This window comes from Terrapene carolina, unplaced genomic scaffold, assembly GCF_002925995.2.
Source record: "Terrapene carolina triunguis isolate 2854851 unplaced genomic scaffold, T_m_triunguis-2.0 Scaffold192, whole genome shotgun sequence".
NCBI lineage: Eukaryota > Metazoa > Chordata > Testudines > Emydidae > Terrapene > Terrapene triunguis.
The window spans coordinates 19699846-19723079 of NW_020664543.1; the positions used below are offsets into that span (position 1 = coordinate 19699846).

At 44.3% G+C, this 23234-nt stretch overlaps 1 protein-coding gene across 2 annotated transcripts in view; it reads right to left on the reverse strand.

Moving 5' to 3' along the window:
• B3GNTL1 (UDP-GlcNAc:betaGal beta-1,3-N-acetylglucosaminyltransferase like 1) overlaps positions 1 to 23234 on the reverse strand; it is a 303787-nt gene that overhangs the window by 212989 nt on the left and 67564 nt on the right. The window contains exon 1 of one of the 2 annotated variants that reach the window (XM_026654439.1): positions 7702 to 7766. The exons of the other annotated variant lie outside the window; for it this stretch is intronic. Coding sequence (XP_026510224.1) covers positions 7702 to 7728 — 27 coding nt within the window. The 5' untranslated portion in view covers positions 7729 to 7766. Of the gene's footprint in view, positions 1 to 7701; positions 7767 to 23234 lie in introns of those variants that run through there. 2 annotated transcript variants of the gene reach the window in all.

The following is a 23234-nucleotide window of genomic DNA, read 5'->3' on the forward strand; positions in this document are numbered from 1 at the left end:
CCGAATTCGTGTTCTATCGGGTCGCGTTATATCGAGGTAGAGGTGTATCTCAGTATATATATTTTAATAGTGGGAGTAGCAGCCAGTTTATAAAGACAGATGCTTGTTTGGAACCCTTACCTTAAGACTTCAGGCCTTGACATCAATAACGCTAAATAATTTATTAAACAATACCTTCATTAGTTACCTGCATAACTTATGTGCATAGTTATTTAAATCCCAGCAAATATACATTTATATTTAAAATACATACCTTGATAATATCCATTCACTTTACTTACTGGATTTTTTGTTTCTATTTTGTTACTGGAATATCACTTGTAATTGCTGACTCGTACAAAGTTTAAGGAGTAAAAGTTAAGTCTACAAAGTGCTATTCCTGTTGCCCCACTGAGTGGTAGTTTATTGTTGGGTAAGTCACCTCACTTCTCTGTACTGCAGTTTGTCTTTCTGTAAGATTGGTATAATAATATGATTGCCTCAAATTCATCACAGCAGTATTAGAAGAGTTACTTAATTCCTGTTTGTAACGTGTTTTGAGATCCTCAAATGAAGTACACGATATTGCTATATTGATAGAACACAATAATGAAGCATTTTAATATAAATAAATACTTGGAGTTTGAAAACTGAATTTTAAAAATTGTGTAGAAATGTTTTGCCTTAACAAAAATTGATAGTGTCACTAAAAATAAAATAGTATTATTCCACAGGCATTCTTTCATCATTTCTAGCGGTACCCTTCATTTTAAATTCACAAGCTATAGATTTATCAAAAAAAGCAGCCAAAATTACCAACTATTTTAAAGAAAACTGTCCTGTAGTTCATTATGCAACAGGGAGCCAGAAACATGATTTTTAATTAATTTAACAAATGTTAAAAATGTAATATATAGAGTTTGATCAATATAGCCCTGAAGGACAAAAACATGACATCTGGCCTACTGTTCTCAGAGGCCAAAAATTTAAATGTGTAATTCACAGCAGGTTGATGCTGGAGCAGAATCTAAACTGAGATACACAGGTCTGCATTGCCATTGCTTACTGTATTGGTGCAGCTTTCAGCTGATCCCTACATGTCAGAAGGAAGAACAGAGGACTGGGAATCAAGTAACTTGAGCTCTGTTCCAGCTCTGCCACTGATTTGCTTTATGACCTTGGCAAGCCTCTGTTACCTTATTTTCCTCATCTGTAAAAGCTATCACACCATCCAGACACAACCTTCCCACTATTATTGACTGTCCATACTGGACACATACAATTAAATTTAAAAACGTTATTTAAAATTTGGGATTGAGGGGGGTAACAGAAGGGATCTGGCTTTTATATTTGTTTGGGGCATACAATTGGGGAGTTGTGGACTGCTTTATCACTTATGATTACTGAGAAATTACTGTACTGCCTTTATACAAATGAGAATGCTGGTACAAGGAACTGCATAACTAAGAAAAGAGTGTACAGCTATGACCAGAAACCCTATCATATATTGTTGACTTGTGGAGATAATTTCATTTCAGTCTAATATACTAAATGGGATAATTTAGAAATTAAAAAGATAGGCTACACAGACAAAAAATATTTCAGCCTCACTGTGTGTAACACTGAAGTGTCAGCTATCACTTAAAAATGGTCAACAAGAATGCAGGTAAAGAAACTAAATTTTCCGGAAAAATGTTTTGGCTAAGTGCTGTCTTCACTGTTACACTCATCAGAATATTGATCCACAAGTTTATAACTTTTGTTTTAGTCAGCTATAACATACAACAATATAGTCTAATATTTAGCTCTGCTTATACCTACACATTTGGAATGACAAAATTTTTCAGCAGGCTTATAGGTAAACATTTCAGCGTAAGCTGTTCCAACTTTGCACTCCAGCACATGCATCTGTGTATTTACACGGTAAGTTACATTAACATTTCCTGTCCTTTGTTCCTGACAAATTAGTACAAACCTTGTAACAACAATGGCAATTTGCCATAATGGCTGTAGCCATTCAATCATTTCGACTTAAAAGGAAGTTCATTTGTGCCCCTATCTAGCACCTTAAATCTAATACAAAATGAGTCTTTCTTCTACACTGCATCTTTCATAGGCTAAACCATTTGAGTGTAGAACCTGAAGCTCAGGAGTTGAGGGAAGTGAGACAAATAAATTATACCCGCCACTGAATATGTAATTTTTTTGCCCCCTGTTCTATTACATAGCTCCCAAAATGATTCACACTTATTAACCAAAGCATAAAATTCCAAACACAGAGATATATCTAGCACCTGGTGGATGCTACCCAGAATACTGGGAGGCTATTGCAACACCATCATACATGGGCACTGCATACCCTACCAGTTATTTAAAATAACAAGAAATCTTTTTATATTGCACTAGATTTTATCAGTACTGTTTCCTGCCCTATATGATACCTTATTCTGCACAACTGTAAAGATGTAGAGCCTAATATAATTATTAGACAGAAGTTAATTGTCTCAGATACCATGGTTATAGGTTTGGTGCAAAAATCTAGGTAGATTGGTCAAACAGTTCAATTTCAGAACAAAATATCAACATTTCCTGCAGAGCCGAAATTCCAATTTTTTTGTTTGAACAAGTAATTTAGCTCTTTTCTAACATGTTTCCAAGGCTTCCTGAGTTGCCCAGAGTGCCAGCAGCCCCACCAGTCTCTGGGAGCCTTGCCTCTGGGGCAGACCACCTGGCAGGATGCCAAGGAGCCCAGAGGCTGGAACTGCTGGGAGCCATGACTGATGTGGTCTGCCTTGCCTGCTGCCCTGGAGCAAGGGAGCCTGGAGTCAGGGCTGGTGAAGAGCAGCAGAGCCAGAGAACTGGAAATGGTTTTTCCAATGGGAAAAAAAAAAATCAGAATTTTCCAGCAAAACTGAAATTTTGTAGAAAGTCAATTTTCCATCTGAATGGTTTTCCAGTGGGAAATTCCCAACCAGTTCTACAGAACATTCTTTCTGAATCTCAAAATATCCCAACCCAGGAACTCTTTTCTTTTAGAGGTACTACCTTTTAAAAGAAACAAAACAGAATGAGGGGAAAAACTGCCAAAGTTAACCAAAGCATATCACTAAAAAACAGTACCCTAGCTGGTGGTCACAGCAGAAAGAATAGGCCAAGAAGACTGAACTATCCTCTCATTCCACTCCACTGAACTAACCTTTTCCCACTCTACTCTTCTCCATGTGAAGGCCATGGTAGGGTTGTGGTGTGTGAGGGAAGCTTCCTAGTTGGCAGCCAGTTTCAAGCGGAGTGCCCCAAGGGTCGGTCCTGGGGCCGGTTTTGTTTAATATCTTTATTAATGATCTGGAGGATGGTGTGGACTGCACTCTCAGCAAGTTTGCCGATTACACTAAACTAGGAGGCGTGGTAGATACACTAGAGGGTAGGGATCGGATACAGAGGGACCTAGACAAATTAGAGGATTGGGCCAAAAGAAACCTGATGAGGTTCAAGAAGGACAAGTGCAGAGTCCTGCACTTAGGACGGAAGAATCCCATGCACAGCTACAGACTAGGGACCGAATGGCTAGGTAGCAGTTCTGCAGAAAAGGACCTAGGGGTCACAGTGGACGAGAAGCTGGATATGAGTCAACAGTGTGCTCTTGTTGCCAAGAAGGCTAACGGCATTTTGGGCTGTATAAGTAGGGGCATTGCCAGCAGATTGAGGGACGTGATCGTTCCCCTTTATTCGACATTGGTGAGGCCTCATCTGGAGTACTGTGTCCAGTTTTGGGCCCCACACTACAAGAAGGATGTGGAAAAATTGGAAAGAGTCCAGCGGAGGGCAACAAAAATGATTAGGGGTCTGGAGCGCATGACTTATGAGGAGAGGCTGAGGGAACTGGGATTGTTTAGTCTGCAGAAGAGAAGAATGAGGGGGGATTTGATAGCAGCCTTCAACTACCTGAAGGGCGGTTCCAAAGAGGATGGAACTCGGCTGTTCTCAATGGTGGCAGATGACAGAACAAGGAGCAATGGTCTCAAGTTGCAGTGGGGGAGGTCTAGGTTGGATATTAGGAAACACTATTTCACTAGGAGGGTGGTGAAGCACTGGAATGCGTTACTTAGGGAGGTGGTGGAGTCTCCTTCCTTGGAGGTTTTTAAGGCCCGGCTTGTCAAAGCCCTGGCTGGGATGATTTAGTTGGGAATTGGTCCTGCTTTGAGCAGGGGGTTGGACTAGATGACCTCCTGAGGTCCCTTCCAACCCTGATATTCTATGATTCCTCCATCACTACTTGTACTTGTTGTTAAAGGACTTCAGCCTCTAAAGCTCTGTCTACACTAGTAATTATCATAACATCTCCCACCATTATACCACCAGCCATGCAGCACTACCAAGGACAGAAACCAAAGTAGGAATTCTAGTGTAGACAATGCACTGGCATTTCTAAACACCAGACCATCTAACTCTGCTTTCAACACTACATGGTGGTTAAAGTGCAGTTGAGGGTAGTGGTGGGGAGGTGCTGCCTATACTAGCACCCCAGCCTTTGCTGCTAGCTGTTGGGCTGTACCAGTTATGTGCAATAGTGGGAATTTTTAAGAAAATTGATAATATAGACAAGGTCAAAGGCCATGTCAATCCATCACCTTCAATCAGCACTAAGTTCACAGAAAATAATCATTGTTTGAGCTATTGCTTAAAAACATGTTTTTTCCCATTTTAGATTGTGCTCTGAATATGGATTAAATCAAAGCAATTAAAGAGGACTCTCAGAGGGGAGGCACTTAATTAGGCAGGGAATCACTTGGGCACGATAAAAGGCTAAGGATCATAGTTAGAGGGAAACACCTGAGAAGAAAGGAAACTCCAGAGGAGGGGAGCTCCCAGAGAGCCTGAAACAGGCAAAAGCCATGCTCCTAGGATGTAGAGCCTGAATTTGACGAAGCTGTACTCCCAAGGGAGGGAGACTGAGCTAGGCAGAATCTGTGCTCCTGAGGCAGGGAGCCTGAGTCCAAGAGAAGCTGCACTCTTAGGGCAGGACTCCTGGGTTAAGCAGAACACAATCTCCTAAGGCAGAGAGCCTAAAGGAGGATCCTGGAAAGAGAGAGCTCTCTGGGGAGCCTACCATACCACAGAACCTGGAAGAAATGCTTCAGAGAAGGGGAGTCGCTGTCAATAGAAAGCCCGCAGGGCTTGCCTAGTATTTGGAAAAGCCCTTGAGAGACCTCAATGGACCCCAAGTCAGAGGAAGCCTCTACCCAGATGGCATTAGGAGACCTGAGGTGAGAGCAACCAGATGGAGAGCCTCAATGGAAACGAATACTGAACTCAATACAGGTGACCGACAGACTGAGTGACTGAGTCCCTCGGCCAGGAAGTCGAGATAGAAAGCTGTCCTGTATGATGTTTTCTGTTAAACATTTTCTGTTCAGTAAAGCAGACCATCTAGGGAGGGTGGTCTTTATTACCTGAAGCTGGTCTGGACTTGTTTATACTCTGGTGGAGGGAACTTGGGGCAGGCCTCACCAGCCGCACCATCTCCAACCAAAAGGAGGTGCTCTGGCTGCACTGAACTACAAAGGGGCTTTTACTCTGAATTTAAATTAGCACAGTAATGAAAGGATAGTATGCTCCCTCTTTGTGAAGGCATACCACAGTCATCTTGCAAAGAAACTCAAAAATGTACACAGTAAGAGGAAAGCAATAATATTTTATGCACCAGTTGGCATACACCTTTTAAAAGGAGATACTGAACCTTCAAGCATTATTATCCTCTCAGCTATGAAACAGAACCAGACCCTCACAAAAGTGACTTTGTACAAGTTAACTGGGGTATAACCCACTAAAGCTGCTATTGCTGTCACCCAGCGTGCTGACAGGAAATAGTTGCTGCCTTGAGCCTTGATCTACCCACGTGAAACAGAGCTTGCTGGCTGACCACAGACCGGCCTCTGTTCCCTTTACAATTGTCAACATCTGCTGTGCAGATCTATGAATAATTTTATGACAAAAAAAATTCTCTCCTACTGACTCCAAAGCTTTTTTACACACGTGTAATCTGAGGCAGACTTTAAAAGAGACCCCGTTTTGTTCACAGGTTAGGATTTACATTCTTTTAAAAACACCATAAAAATGGAATTCATGGTGGGACAAGACGCTTTGTTGGCTGCTAGCTTTTAAAATCAGGCGGCTGGATAAATGTTGGCAGTGGCTATAATCACCATTTTCAAACACTGTAAGTACGGGGGCAACCCATTTGTGGTGGGGCTCCATGGTAGCAGAAGCCACTGGCTGCAGTTCCATGGGTTACTGCAATTGATCCATGCTCAGCTGAAGCAATGTTGAACTCAGAAACATCTTACTCTTGAAGGGCGAGCATGTAGAACTGCAGGTGGCAGGCATCTAGCATGGGGATGGTGACTCTACTTTAAGTTACAAGAAATAATAAACTGGAAAACTGATTGCCAGAGTTATCACTTGGGAGCTATACTGTTTCTCTAATTTCAAGTGTGCTGTCAGATTGAGACATTCTAAGATTATAAATTTTAAGTCATCAAATCTAATCAATTTCATTATTTACATTTGTGGTCCTCCCAGAAGAAGTGGGTCATTAGCAGAGATGTGGATGGAAGTGTGGGGATTCTGTTGCACTGAGATCACAAATTCATTCCATGCTTAAGAGAGCTTTATGAAAGGAGGAAATGAAATAGGCACTGAAACTGCTGTCATTGGCTGAGCAAATGATACTAGAGTGGGAAACATGAAAGACAAGATTCAAGAAGTATGCCAAAGCACATTTATGTTAGGCCCTTAAGGTTAAGGGTGAGAAATTTAAATGTGATATGGAGGGCAATGTGAAGTCAGTGCAAGTCTAGCGTCCCATACTTAGCACAACAGTAAAAATTAGGGAACGGAACTGTTGTCAAAGAAGGTTAATTACAAAGGGTAAAATTTTCAAATGTGCTTAAGTTGTTTATGAGCTTAAGTTCCATTTTCAAAAATGAGTTACTTTTGGGGACTACCCAGATCAGTAAGGGGTTCTCTCATGGCTAGCCTTATAACTTTGGGGGCCTTAATGCTATGGCTCAGAGTCTTGACACCAGTAGCCAGTCTACAAACATAAAGGTCTCACCCCTGGCTTTCACCAGCCTAGTTACTTTTTGCAGAGTGAAACCAACAGCCCTTCTGGTCCCAAGTCTCTTCAAACCAGTCTAGCCCAAGTACTGAACTACCAGAAGCTTGGACTTTCCCCTCCCCCCTCCCACACCTTTCATCACCCCCAAAGGAGTGAAACCTGTTCCCCAGTTATCAGTTCACTTTGGGACACATGCACCACACAGTTTGAATAACAGAGTCCTGTTTGGAGTAAAAATAAACAAAAGGTTTATTTAACAGAAAAGCCAGATTCAAAATGAAATGGCTAAGGGGAAGCAAACACACACAAGCTATACAGAAAATAAATAAAAATGCAACCTCAGATTTTACACTTATATTGGAAAAGGGATTTTTATCTAATATATAAAGTACCTATTGCCTTTGCTCAGTTTCCCAGTGTGCCCTCTGTCAGAGGGGATCCAGTGTTTCACAGATAGTATCCCACCTAGATGCTGCCCTTCAGTTTCTGGATAGCCTTCACTTCAGTGCAATCAAATTTCTGTTCCTCATTTAGGTAATTATAGACTATCAAGTCACCCTTTAAGCCTCTCTTTATTAAGTTAAGGAGTTCGTGGACTTTCTCACCGTAAGGCATGTTTCCCAGTCTTCCATCAACTTTTAGCTCTTCTCTGAACCCTCTCCATTTTTTCAGCATCCTTCTTGAATCGTAGACATCAGACTTGGACACTGTATTCTAGCAGTGGTGACACGGTGCCAATTACAGAGGTAAACTAATTAGAAGATGCTATCTAATACTAGTATAAGAGCAAGAGAGAGGGGAAAATATAGGACAGTTGAGATGCACAGTGACACTGACTGGCTACCTAGTTGTGGGGTTTGTGTTAGCAGCTCTCCACAGCAATAGCATTAGAAAACAGAGAGAAAATGAATCAAAGAACAGATCAAGACTGGGAGTGGTAACGTCAGAGAAAATTTTGTTTGGAATTTTTCCAAGACTGGAACATAAAGTGGTGTGAAACTTGGCTGAGGGGGTTTTCCTCACCCATCCTAACCACAGCACAGGTGGAATATTATCTTTTGTATTTGCTGCACAGTAGACAGTTATCAACCTCTGTTTAACCATAAAAGCCTAGGAAATTAACTAGCCTCACTGTTATTTCTCTCTTCACTATCTTTTCTGATTAAAAATTTAGTTGTTTAAATTTAAGTATTTCCCAGGATATTCCAGCTGCTAATTCTCTTGCAGTAAGCCGTTGCTCCTCCTGGCTTGAGACCAGAATTCAGAGCACAGTTGCCAGGAAAATATTTGCCCTAAGCCCATTATCAATGGAAGACTGAGATAGCACAGATATTAATCTTTTAGCCTGGGTGCATTCTATATAAAGGGAGTCAAAGCCCACCTTTAGTACAACAGAATGATTTTTGCTTCTAGTGCTTTTTAGAAAGACATTTGTCCTCAGCAGGAAAGCCTTCTGCTATCTGGTTACCTGCCATCTGATGACCAATTTACCACTGATGATTTTGGTGTCTCCCAAAATATTAAGGAGACACCTCAAGAATCCCAACCATTATGATATAGAGGCAGAGAGCTTCATGGATACTAAATATTCAGGAGAAAAGAATTAAATCTGAAATTCTCTACCATCCGCAGAGTGCGCCTTATTAGAAACTGCCACACAATTTGCTCCTTGCAGAATGAATGCTGAGTTAAGTTAGTGGTAATCTGTGGCACTGAGACACTCTGTACCTCAAAGTAGCACCCTGGAACCCCCATATTCACCAATCTCACATGATTATGATGTGTTTTGTACAACGTATGCATTGTGAGGTATCATTTAAGAAGTCTAGATCTGTTGAACCGTAATATCCTGTTGAATTGTATGTGTTATAATTGTATCTGAACTTATGAAGTATTGATGTGTGTGTTACTGAAATATGTTGTGAGGTTGGGAAATGCCCACAGCTAGCCTTTCAGTAGGGACAAAGGAGCAGCCATCAATGGCCAGACAGGCTTTAGTGGCTCATCAAGACCCATTCCACTATCCCAGAGGTTTCTCAGGGCTTGTCTACACTGGCAATTTACAGCGCTGCAACTTTCTTGCTCAGGGGTGTGAAAAAACACCCCCCTGAGCGCAGCAAGTTTTAGTGCTGTAAAGCGCCAGTGTAGACAGTGTACCTACGCCACTCGTGGAGGTGGGTTTTTTTAAGAGCGCTGGGAGAGCTGTTTCCCAGCACTCTGCAGCAACCACACAAGCCACGTTAAAGCACTACCACGGCAGCGCTTTACTGTAGACTAGCCATCAGAGAAGGCACCTATGCCATGGGGGCAGATCAGCCCACATCACTGCAAGGATCTTTCTTGCAGCTGGAAGAAGGTATAAAAAGAGTGAATGACATCATCACTTGGCTTCTTTCCCCCACCCACATCTCAACACCTAGAAGAATGTCTGGAGGACAAAGACTTTGAACTGGGGAAGATTGGTCCCAGGCTGGAAGGGAGTCCAGTCTGTGTATTGAGGAACTGTAAGCTGACAGTACTATCCTGTTAGGGTGAGAAACTGTTTGATTCAAATCTTGCTCAGTCTAAGTTAGAATTTGGACTACACATTTATTTTTGTTTCTTAGATAACCAACTTTCATCTCTATGTCTGCTACTTATAATCACTTAAAATCTCTTTCTGTGGTTAATAAATCTGTTTTATATTTCACCTAAAACAGTGTGGTTCTGGTTGAAGTGCTTGGGAAATCTCACCTCAGACTACAACGGCTAACATATGTCCATTCCACACTGAGGGAATGGCAAACTAATTAATGAACGTGCACTGCCCAAGGAAGCCTTGAGCAGGGTAAGATGGCACAGTTCTGAGGTGTAGGGCTGGAGCTGGGAGGAACTGGCTGGAGCCTCTCTATTTGCTGGTTCATGAGTGGCTAGGAGATCATTCATGTAACTCAGTTGGGTGTGTCCCTGCCTGTGAATGGCTGTGTAAGTACAGTGCCTGTCAGAGGTTTGTAACTTGACATTAGCATCACAGTGTGAGGTCTGGTCTATACTACCCGCCTGAATCGGCGGGTAGAAATCGACTTCTCGGGGATCGATTTATCGCGTCCCGTCGGGACGCGACAATCGATCCCCGAATCGGCGCTCTAACTCCACCAGCGGAGGTGGTAGTAAGCGCCGCCGACAAAAAGCCGCAGAAGTCGATTTTGCCGCCGTCCTCACAACGGGGTAAGTCGGCTGTGATACGTCGAATTCAGCTACGCTATTCACGTAGCTGAATTTGCGTATCTTAAATCGACTCCCCCCTGTAGTGTAGATGTACCCTGAGAGACAACTCAGGCTGGTGGATTTGGAACACTCAGCAGTCCCACAGTCCAAGTTGCATGCTGGGGACCCCATCACAGACACACAATCCTGTGAGGGAATAAAGGTGAAACCTAAAAGGAAAGGTGGGAGTGAAATCTGATAACTGTTGTCGTAATCCTAACAAATGGCATAAAAGACTGCTGTGGAATACACTGACAATGATTCAACACCACAAAGGAGAACACACAGTACAAAACCTGAGGCCAAATTGTTGAAAAATAAATAAATAAAATGCAAAAACTAAAAAACTAAAAAAAATAGCATAATAATCATACAGACGGTTAGGCAGATGAAAGAGTTCAGTTTTGTGGGTTTGGCATGTATTACTTTTTAAAGTAAATTTCAATTAAGCTGTGAGCAAGTAGGTTTTCATATTAACCAAGACGTTTCTCACTGTTCAGTTAGTGAGTGAAGGTGTGAAAAAGTAGCAGTGGATATGATGCAAATTTTCCAGTCATTGGCTCAGAGTTGCACCTAACTAGTGTTTAAAAAACAAAAAAAGGAATTCCTTTGGGAAGTAACATAAATGTCCTATTCTGAGCCACAGTACAGGTGGGAACTGAGATAGGGAACTAGGACCTACATTTCAGTGCATCACCTTGCAATATTCCTAATTCTGACATAAACCTGAATCCTCTAATCATTTCACCAAGCATCTATTTTGATGCAACACCTCTGCTCAGTAAACATTTATCACATCTTCTGAATCCCCTTTGCAACAGGATTGTTGTTGCTTAGTATCCAAGCTGATGAACAAAGCTAGGCCACAAAGAAAATTAGGCCCTGTTTGAAGAGAGTCAGAGATTGAGTTCTGCAGAACACCAAGCTGAGTACATCTTCTGAACCTTGGTTGGGATTTTCAAAGGAACCTAAGGGAATGAAGTGCCCAACTCTCACTGGCTTTCAATGGGAGCTGGGCACTTAACTCCCTTAGGCCCCTTTGAAAATTCCAGCCCCTATGTCTTCATCCAGCTGAAGGTTCAGAAAGGTTTCTATTTTGTCATCGTTGAGTCTCTGGGATTCAGGGTGTTGGAAACTCTTTCATGGAAAAGGAATCAGCATTGAATCTTCAATTCTAGCAACCTCAATAGCTAGATTCCTGACTTAGATTTGTGGTGCATAGTTCTGGCTGACCAACAACTGACTTTCTAGTCCCCGGCCACTCCTGATGCCCCTTCATTTTTGACCAAATACTACAGCTCAAGTGTCATTGTAGACAGACTATCCCATGAAAATAGTCCCTTAGTTAATTACTCAAGTAAAAGATAAAAGGATTGATGCCACATTTCCTCATTGCATGGAGATCACAGTCCTTGAAATGTTAAATGCCCACTAGTAGTGGTACTCACCAATGCCAGCAACAGGTGGAGTAAAACAAAAGGCAGCTTGGACCCACCTCATTAATTATAAGTGTCAACAATCTATTTGGTGTTGCACAATACACAAAAAAAGACAAGAACCTGTCCCAAAGAGTTTATAGTTAACAAATGTCTCCAGTCTTTCAGAAATGGAGACAAAACATGACAAAAGGGAATGGGGTGAAGATCTGTATGGAATGCCATTATATGGGTGCCCAAATCTCAGCATAATAGCCCTTCTTTGTAAAGTTGTAGAAAAATTGCGTTCCACATGTGACGCAGTAGGGAACGAGAGATGTGATGCAGTAGGGAGCGGGGTGGATTGACGGGGGAATGTCGTCTAGTTTTACTGGGACTGTCTGCATTGGGGATGGGATAACAGGGGATGAGCCTGTAACCTGAGCCAGGAAGGGGGTGGGGCCAGGTGACACCTTTGCCAAGGTAACTGGACAAAGGCTAGAGGAGAGAGCCTGCTGGAGGGTTTTTGGTTTCAGTTTTGTGCTGGGTGGTGGAAAGCAGGGAACCCCAAGCCAAGGGTCTAAGCTCCCTGCCCCCCAGAAGGACTCGACTGAGAGGTCCTGGTTGTACCTACAAGCTCTGTTTTAGACTGTGTTCCTATTGTCCAGTTTTACTGGGACTGTCTACAATAAACCTTCCGTTCTACTGGCTGGCTGAGAGTCACAGTGAATCCCAGGAAGAGGGGTGCAGGGCCCTGACTCCCCCACACTCCGTGACAACTGGTGGTAGCAGTGGGATCTACTGCACCCTGTGGACAGCGCTTTCTGCAGTAAGTGACTGGGGAGCAATAAAACAAAGGGGGATTGATGGGGACCAGGTGTGCTGAAGATTCAGAGAGAGACGGTTTCAGGGGGCGATTAATCCCTGGGAGTGTGTGATCAGAGAAAAGGACTTTTGCAGTAATAGGGTCCCCCTGGGGATTGCAGCGAGCGGTCCCAGGGGCGGAGGAATCTGCAGCTCGACCCTGGCAAAGAGGTGGTGACCTCAAGAAGGGCTGGCACATTAGGGGAAACCGTGGAAACCGTGGAAAGCTGAGAGCACAGGCCTGCGAGTGGCCAGCAGGAAGATGTATGCTAAATGCCTTAAGAGCGACCTGGTGGAGCTGTGCAGGCAGAGGGGGCTGCGCATTGGGAGGTCCACCAAAGAACAGCTGATTGCCCAGTTGGAGGAGAAGGATCGCTTGGATGAACCGATCCCTGTCCCTGAGAGAAGCCGGCCAGCGGACGCAGCGTGGGCCCCGGGGCCTGATCTGGCTGGGAGGAGTCAGACTGCTGCCGAGGACATCCCGAGACCCTTCCTACCTATGCCTAGGGGCGGGGTTGGGGGAAGCCCAGCGAATACCGAGGGCACCCTGACGCCGGCAGCCAGCAGGGGATCCTCCCGGCGGAGCTCCCCATCCCTGGAGCGGAGGCGGCTGGAATGGGAGAGATGAAATTGATGGAGCTGGAGGATCACAAAAAGCAGCATCAGCATGAGGAGAAGCAGCGTCAGCATGAGCTGGAGGAGAAGGAGAAACAGAGTCAGCATGAGCTGGAGCTGGCCAGGCTGAGGAGCAGTGGGGCCACAGCTGCGGTGAGTGAGGGGGGACCCAACACTGCAAGAAGCTTTGATAAGTGCTTCCTGGCCCAGCGTAAGGAGGGGGAGGACATAGATAGCTTCCTGATGGCCTTTGAGAATGCCTGCGAGATGCACAGGGTTGACCCTGCAGACAGTTTCTCACCCCCTTACTGGACTCCAAAGCTGTGAAGGTGTACAGCCGAATGAAAGGGGCGGAGGCAGGGGACTACGAACTGTTCAAAAAGGCCCTGCTCCGCGAGTTGGGGCTGACTCCCGAGATGTACCAGAAAAGGTTCGGAGTCAGCGTAAAACCCCTGAGGTCACATACCTACAACTGGTCAACTGGATGCAGGGATATGCCCGCAAGTGGACAGCTAGGGCCCAAGCTAAAGAGGACCTGCTTGACTAATCGTACTGGAGCAACTGTATGAACAGTGCCCATCCAACCTGAGGCTATGGTTGGTGGACAAAAAGCCAGAGAACCCACAGCACGCGGGGCAGCTGGCCAACGAGTTTGTGAACAGTCGGTCAGGGGGTAGCAGGGAGGAGTCCCAAAAGAACAGGCCCACCACGATGCAGAGAGAGAGTCACCATGAGACCTCCCAGCGGGGAAATATGGAGAACTCCCTCCAAAGGGGAACACCTAGCGTCAGGACCATCCGACCCGCTCAAGGGGACCAACGGGACATGAGCTGCTATTACTTTGGCCAGAGAGGCCACATACGGTCCCAGTGCCCCAAGCTCAAGGACAGACTGAGCAGACCCAACCCACACTGGGTTAACTGGGTAGGGACCCAGCCGGACGAGGGGCAGACGGCCCAGGCAAGGGGGGCTGACAGCTTACCACCTGCTCAGGAGGGAGGAGTGCTCCAGGCCAGCTCCTCTGGATGGCTGGATGCTCCAGACTCAGGGTTCTCGGTTTACAGGGTGGGTGCGGGGCTGTCCCTCTGGAGACAGTGCCTTGTTCCCCTGGAGGTGGATGGGAGGAAGGTCAATGAATACTGGGATATGGGCACGGAGGTGACGCTGGCCCGGCCCGAGGCGGTGGCCCCAGCTCGGGTGGTGCCCGACACCTACCTGACCCTGACGGGGGTGGGCAGGACCCCATTCAAGGTGCCCATGGCGAGGGTACACCTGAAATGGGGGGCCAAGAAGGGCCCCAAGGACGTGGGGGTGCACCACCATTTGCCCACTGAGGTGTTGATGGGGGGGTACTTAGAGGACTGGCCAAGCAACCCCCAGAACACCCTGGTCATGACCCATAGCCAGAGCTGGCGAGGGGCACGACACCCTGACCTCGGGAAGGGTATCACACCGGAGGCGCAGGACCCTACTCCGGGGAGGAGGGAGCGCCTAGGGACACGGCTCAGAGAGGCTGCGGCTTCACACCCGGCGAGCGAGAGGGAGCAGGCCCCCATCCCTTCCCCAGCCACTGAGTTCCAGGCCAAGTTGCAGAAAGATCCCTCCTTGCGGAAGCTAAGGGAACTGGCCAACCTCAGTGTGGTACAGACCATGGGGAGAGGTTGCCAGGAGAGGTTCCTGTGGGAGAAGGGGTTCCTGTACTGAGAATGGGCTCCCCCAAGGGACATGGAGTCCTGGGGGATCAGGAGTTAGCTGGTTGTGCCCCAGAAGTATCGCCGCAAGCTACTGTACCTGGCCCATGACATCCCGCTCGCAGGACACCAGGGAATCCGGCGCACCAGGCAGAGGCTGCTACAGAACTTTTACTGGCCTGGGGTCTTTACTACTGTCCAACAGTATTGCCGATCCTGTGACCCCTGTCAGAGGGTGGGGAAGGCCCAGGACAAAGGGAAAGCAGCTTTGAGACCTTTGCCCATCATAGAGGAGCCTAAACAGAAGGTGGCCATGGACACAGTGGGACCTCTCAGCAAGACGACCCGGTCAGGGAAGAAATACATTTTGGTGGTGGTAGATTTCGCCACCCGCTACCCTGAGGCAGTGCCCTTAGCTTCCATTGAAGCAGACACTGTGGCAGATGCGCTCCTGACCATTTTCAGCCGAGTGGGGTTCCCCAAGGAAGTCTTGACAGACCAAGGGTCCAACTTCATGTTGGCCCTGCTCCGGTGCTTGTGGGAGAAATGTGGGTGATGGGTCTCATCCCTGTGAGGAAAAACAAACTACAGGCCGCCTGGGAAGGTCCTTTCAAGGTTGTCAAGCAGCTAAAGGAGGTAAACTATGTGGTGGAGCTGTCTAACTGGGCACACCACCGCCGCATGTACCATGTGAATATGATGAAGCCATATTATGACAGGGGGAATGTGGTGTTGGGCATGTGTGGACATTGGAAGGAGCAGGGAGATGACCCTTTAGTAGACCTATTCCCTGAGACAAGAGCTGGCACCCCCCTGGAAACAATTCCCCTCTCCGATCGGCTAACCCCTGCCCAGCAAGCTGAGATCAGAGGGGTGCTGCATCTGTACCGACAGCTGTTTTCCAAACAGCCTGGACACACTAATCTGACTGTCCACCGGGTGGAGACAGGAACACATCCTCCTATAAGATGCTCCGCCTTCCGAGTCAGAGGGAAAACTGCTCAGGACCTGAAAAGAAAGGTCAGGGACATGCTGGCTTTGGGGGTGATCTGGCCATCTTCCAGCCCTTGGGTCTCGCCGGTGGTTCTGGTCCCCAAAAAGGACGGGACGATCCAGTTCTGTGTGGATTATCAGAAGCTCAATGCCATCACTGTATGTGATGCCTATCCCATGCCCAGGCCTGATGAGCTCCTAGACAAATTGGGAGGAGCTCGATACCTTACCATCATGGATCTTACAAAGGGCTACTGGCAAGTGCCGCTGGATGCAGATGCCAGGCTGAAATCAGCCTTTATCACCCCTCTGGGACTCTATGAGTTCCTGACCCTGCCTTTCGGCCTCAAGGGAGCACCAGCCACCTTCCAGCGCCTGGTGGATCAGCTACTAAGGGGGATGGAGAGTTTTGCCGTGGCGTACATTGATGACATCTGTGTCTTTAGCCAGACCTGGGAGGACCATGTGTCCCAGGTTGGACAAGTGCTAGACCGACTCCAGGAGGCGGGGCTGACCGTAAAAGCTGAGAAGTGCAAGGTGGGGATGGCTGAAGTATCTTACCTGGGTCATCGGATGGGGAGCAGCTGCCTAAAGCCGGAACCAGCCAAAGTCGAGGTAATCAGAGACTGGCCCGCCCCCCAAACCAAAAAACAGGTCCAAGACTTTATTGGGATGGCGGGGTACTATCGAAGATTTGTGCCCCACTTTAACGCCATAGCCGCCCCCATCACTGGACTATGCAAGAAGGGGAAGCCAGACAAGGTGGTCTGGACCAAGGAATGCCAGGAGGCTCTCTGGGCGCTGAAGGAGGCTCTGGTCAGTGGCCCAGTTCTGGCAAAACCAGACTCTGACAAGCCCTTTATGGTGTTCACCAATGCCTCAGACATGGGACTGGGGGCGGTGTTAATGCAGGATGATGAAAAGGGGGAGAGACACCCCATCGTGTACCTGAGCAAGAAGTTGCTACCCCGGGAGCAACACTACGCGGCCATCGAGAAGGAATGCCTGGCCATGGTGTGGGCCCTCAAGAAACAAGAACCATATCTATTTGAGCGACACTTCACCGTGTACACCGACCACTCTCCCCTGACCTGGCTACACCAGATGAAAGGAGCCAACGCCAAGCTCCTGAGGTGGAGTCTGCTCCTGCAGGATTATGATATGGACATGGTCTATGTGAAGGGAAGTGCCAACATAATAGAGGATGCGTTGTCCCGGAGAGGGGGCCCTGAACTTCCCCAGGTCACTGGTCAGAGTGACCCCACTCAGTTCAGTCTCGAAGGGGGGAGAGATGTGACGCAGTAGGGAACGAGAGATGTGACGCAGTAGGGAGCGGGGTGGATTAACCGTGGAATGTTGTCTAGTTTTACTGGGACTTTCTGCATTGGGGGTGGGATAGCAGGGGATGAGCTGTAACCTGAGCCAGAAAGGGGGTGGGGCCAGGTGACACCTTTGCCCAGGTAACTGGACAAAGGCTAGAGGAGAGAGCCTGCTGGAGGGTTTTTGGTTTCAGTTTTGTGCTGGGTGGTGGAACGCAGGGAACCCCAAGCCAAGGGTCTAAGCTCCTTGCCCCCCAGAAGGACTCGACTGAGGGGTCCTGGTTGTACCTACAAGCTCTGTTTTAGACTGCGTTCCTATTGTCCAATAAACCTTCCGTTTTACTGGCTGGCTGAGAGTCACAGTGAATCCCAGGAAGAGGGGTGCAGGGCCCTGACTCTCCCACACGCCGTAACACCACAATATTAGCTTTCATTGTTTTAAAATTGATGGGTCATTGGCTATAGCTACAGTTTGAGCTGGGAGTGCAATTCCCAGCTCGAGACGACATATTAACACTAGCCCTCATTGAGATAGCACACTAAAAATAGAACATAGCCATGGCAGCGCGAGTGGCAGGAGAGACTAGCTGCCTCGAGTGTGTGCCAATCCAAGATCAGAAGCACGCACTGGGAATGGCTAGCTCCTCCCTCCATAGTGCTGCCGTGGCTACAATCTATTTTAGCATGCTAGCTCAATGAGAGCTAGCACAAGTATATCTCGTCAAGCTGTGACACATCCCAGCTTCAATCCCAGCTCCAAGTGTAGATGTACCCTGTGTCTCAGTTACACCACTCTGGCAATATAAAGAGGCCAAGTGGGTATAACTGGCAGAGTCATGTAAAGGGGTCTTGTTATAATTGAGAAACCCATTCCCATAGCTTCTTGTGTCCCAAAAGTTCCAGCTGTCCCCTGCCCGGCTGCCATAACCTCCAACTTCCCCATCTCTCCAACATTTTCTACAATGCATTTACAATGCAAAACTTTGTGACACACTGAAAATTGATATTTTGGAACTAATAAAATATGAATGGAATTTAATATCAAAATAAATAACACAATGGAGACTGCACTGATTGCATTTGCTATTCATTTTCAAATTTCTCTCTCTAAAAACAATTTTTATACTAATACATGTTATAAAAAAATCACACCCCTAACTCAAATAGTTATACTAGGAAAGCTTTTAAGAGTAGATCAGGCCCAAGTGACAGAGAACAAACTTGAAGTAAAAATTTTAATATTAATCAGTACTCAAACACTAGGATTCCTTTTTTTTTTTAATTTGTTTTACTGGTCTAAGAAACCTAACAACCATTCCATCTTGAAAACGACCACTACTATAATTTTTAATGTTTTAACATCACATTTTAAGGCCTTCAGCTGGTTAGTGAATAATGAAGAGTGAAGAAAATCCTGTGAGCAAACTGGGGTGTACACACCACTAGAAGAAATAATACTTTGCACTCATACAAAGCCTTCCATAGGCTCTTACAAATATTCATTCTTTATGTTAACAGGTGCACTTTATGGCCAGTCCAGTAAGCTGAACAGGTCCTAGAGCCATAAAGCATGGGAAATTATTTAAAACACTTTAAATCTGTCAATTAAAAAACAAACTCTCAACATTTTGCAGAGTTTCTATTTCACTAGATCTTTAACAAAACAAAAAAACAGAACTGCAGCTAGCAGCAGCAACTAACGTGTGATACTTCATTTAGCATAGTCAAAATTAGCCATTTTGGTAAGATTTTTTTTTAAATAAGTTCATGAAACATGCCAGTTGTACACTTCTCTCCCCACTTCCTTTTTTTAAACTTTGTAGGCGGTAGGCATTGAAAGTGATGTAAAGGTTAAATCCACCCACATCATAGCTAGCGAGGTGGCAAAGGACCAAGAGTTAGACTAGCAGCCAGATGCAAGACCATTTCCTTCCTCGTTATACACCCCATGCACTGCAACTGCTCAGATTTCCGTTTGGGCCATGGCTTGGCTATCCTTCTGCTAACCACATGCCTGCCCCACCTCCTCTGACAGCCTTGTTCTCAAAATGTGATCTGCATATGCAGGCTGTACTTTAGATGAACTAAATGTATGCTAATCCATCCTTTAGATCAAGCTATCTACATATTTTAACACACACAAATATCTACTATCTTGGAAAAAGGACCCAGCATTCACAGCTGCATTTAACCAGAAATTTAACTATTAATCTTGATCCAAGCCCTGCATGGTACTGATCACATTCACATTGAAAGAAATTAGAGTTGCTGAAAAAACACCCCACAGGACCAGGCTTTTGTGCCCAAAAATTTTAAGACTGGGTCAGAACTTGTTTTCTTTACCACAGGCAAAAAAAATTACATTTTTAAAAAACTGCATTGAACTCTTAGTACTGATGAAAACAACAGGTTGATGTAACTGTGCCTTAAAAGAAAGCAACCCTGACTAGCCAAGCAATTAAAACAGTGAGAACTTCAAAGACAGGTATTAAATCTGCTAAACTGAGGCTACTTTAAAGGATTTGAGTATGAACCTAAAATACTGTTTGCTACAAATCAACTCAACAACTTCAGGTGTCCCTGCTTTTTTGACCTACTGTCCAATTTGGCAAGTGATGCTCCCTACACTCAGATATTATAATGATTGACACCACAGTTCAAGCTAGATATCTATGGAGACACAAGCTGAGACAAAGGCCTCTATATACCAAATTTGTTTTCAACAGGAAAGTAGTTTGGTGATTCTAATTTAATTTAGAACAGTGAGCTTTGCTGAAAAGCACTGTGCAGCAACATAGCAGGAGCTGATAAAATCATCAGAACAGTTTTTCAACTGCACTCAGTGACTCCAATGAAAAATACAGGAAGTACCGGGCACTGAGCTCTTTTGAAAATCTGGTCCACTGATTTTTATCCAACAGAAGCTGAAATGCAGACTAAACAAGCATGGAAAATGAGTTATCTTCCACTAAGGAGTTAACCATCACTAAACAACTGTTAGGTGTCTGGGCTCCTGAAATGCAGAAACTTTGAAAAAAATAAGCTTTGAAACTAGACCAATTTTTTGGCTGATATTTTTCATAAAATCGAATTATTTTAAATATTCATGCATATTATTCAATGTGAGAAAATGCACTTTACTGTGCCTGGTTGCAACAGGTAGAATGAAGTATTTTTCCTCTTCGTCAAATTAAAATAGAGAGCTTCAGTAAAATTAAACATAGTGAACTCATGGCTGAAGCTAGCATTTTTCATTAAAATTAACTGTGAGGCTGTTTCTGTTATCTGTGGAATCAGCATTTTGACTTTCAAACTATTGATGAAAGAAAATTACAGGAAGCTTAGGGTGTATCTGTACTGGGCTCTCGTAGGAGAACTGACTGAAAAACAAACAGCATCAGTTTATTTGGCAACTTTTGGATTTACAATAGCTTTATCTTTTGAAGATAAAAATGTTAGGATCACTTTATTATTCCAGCTATCATTTGAAGACAAACTTATTTTTAAGTCATTCCTTATCTGTTAGGCAAAATCCTCAAGCTACAGAGGCAATGGGATAAGAGCCCCAAAATAAGATTAAAGTCTGTTTACTTGTAAGTAGCCCTGTCAATTAATCGCAGTTAACTCATGCGATTAACACAAAAAAATTAATCGTGATTAATCTCAGTTTTAATCGCACTGTTAAACAATAGAATACCAGTTGAAATGTATTAAATATTTTGGATGTTTTTCTACATTTTCATATATATTGTAGTCTGTGTTGTAACTGAAATCAAAGTGTATATTATTTTATTACAAATATTTGCACTAAAATTATAAACAAAAGAAATAGTATTTTTCAATTCACCTCATTCAAGTACTGTAGTGCAATCTTGTTGTCATGAAAGTGCAACTTACAATTTTATTTTTTTTTGTTACATAACTGCACTCAAAAACAAAACAATGTAAAACTTCAGAGCCTACAAGTCCTCTGGAATGGTGGCTGAAACATGAAGGGGCATACAAATGTTTAGCATATCTGACACGTAAATACCTTGCAATGCCAGCTACAAAAGTGCCATGCAAATACCTGTTCTCACTTTCTGGTGACATTGTAAATAAGGAGAGGGCAGCATTATCTCTTGTAAATAAAAACAAACTTATTTGTCTTAGCAATTGGCTGAACAAGAAGTAGGACTGAGTGGACTTGCAGGCTCTACAATTTTACATTGTTTTATTTTTGAATGCAGTTTTTTTCTACATAATTCTACATTTGTAAGTTCAACTTTCATGATAAAGAGATTGCACTATAGTACTTGTATTAGGTGAATTGTAAAATACTATTTATTTTGGGGTTTTTTACAGTGCAAATACCTGTAATCAAAAATAAATATAAAGGGAGCACTGTAAACTTTGTATTCTGTGTGCTAATTGAAATCAATATATTTGAAAATGTAGAAAACATTCAAAAATATTTAAATAAATTATATTCTATTATTAACAGTGCGATTAATTGCGTGATTAATCGAGATTAATTTTTTAATTGCTTGACAGCCCTATTTGTAAGGTAACATATGAACAAGCTAACTATGAAAGATCAAACAACCATAAATGAACACTCAGTAACATTTAATGTTTCAAAAGCTGTAAGTTATTTAGTTCAGTTCACAAAACATCCAAGGTGTAATGCATTCCTAGATCTAGGCCAATTAGAAGGTGATGTTCAGAGTAGTTTAGCTTGTTGCAGTTTTTGAATCATTTATAGTTACATTTTCAAAACCACATAAGTGAATTTGGAGCCTAAATTCCATTTCCTAAAAGAATTTAGGCACTCAGGCTCCCAAGTCCCATCGACTTTCAATGAGACTGAGGCTAAGCACCCACATCATTTAGGCAAATGAGATGTAGATACTTTTGAAAAGTTTACAATTGGTCTGTTTCTCCTTACTTTTAGCATCTGCTGCCCCAGAACACAGCTCCCAAAGATTCACCAAAATATTTTTTGGGGGCGGGGGAACCTACAAAATGTAAACCTATTTGGTTCTATACTGTGTAAGATTAACATTTGAAGATACCAGGGCAGACACTCAGCTGGTATAAACTGATCCATAGACTCCAAGCATTTCAGTGTCCATCAGGTTCATTTCATAATCCTTTGAAACTTCACATCATGCATCACGCCAATATGTCACCGCTACCAAGAACCTTTCGGAACAGGGAGACAATCTAAAGGGATTATATTGAGTTGTTTTCATAGTATATTGCGATGTTTCTATTATAAACATTTAAATATTAAATTATAGATCAAATTCAAAGCTGGTTTAAGAACTGATAGCTAATTGAAGTTAATGGGTCTGCAAATAGTTGAAAATGACTTGATTTTTTTTAAACAATAAACAAAGAAACCTTACAAAGGCAAAAGATTTTGCAATACCCATATTTTCTCTGTAGAACATCTTTAGGTCCAAGCAAAAATGTTGAAACACTAAGTGAAAATTTAAATAATTTTGAGCAATTGCAGATCTCTTTCTAAAAGTTCAAGAATATTTAACCCGGAGATGCCTTTATACAGCACCTCAGTAAGAAGCTCCAATTATGCTTTCAGTCCACAGATGTGGGTAAGTACTTCTCATTAGGTGCTCTGCACTCACTAGGACTCCTAAGAGCCCCTTGGACATATTGTTTCTGAAGTAAATATAAAAGCACTGACAATCCTGTGCACTTTTTTTCATGCTGCTCTGCAGGTGAGAATAAAAGTGAAGCTCCTAAGGGCTTGGCTACACTTGCGAGTTACAGCACATTAAAGCAGCCCCAGGCGCACTAGCTTACTCCCTGTCCACACTGGCAAAGCAAGTAGAGCGCTCTGACTCCGCGGCTACCAGGGCCGGCTCCAGGCACCAGCTTAACAAGCAGGTGCTTGGGGCAGCCCAGGGAGAGGGGCGGCACCTGCGGGAATTCAGGGGCGGCAGGTCCCTCACTCCTTCTAGGAGCGAAGGACCTGCCGCTGAACTGCCGC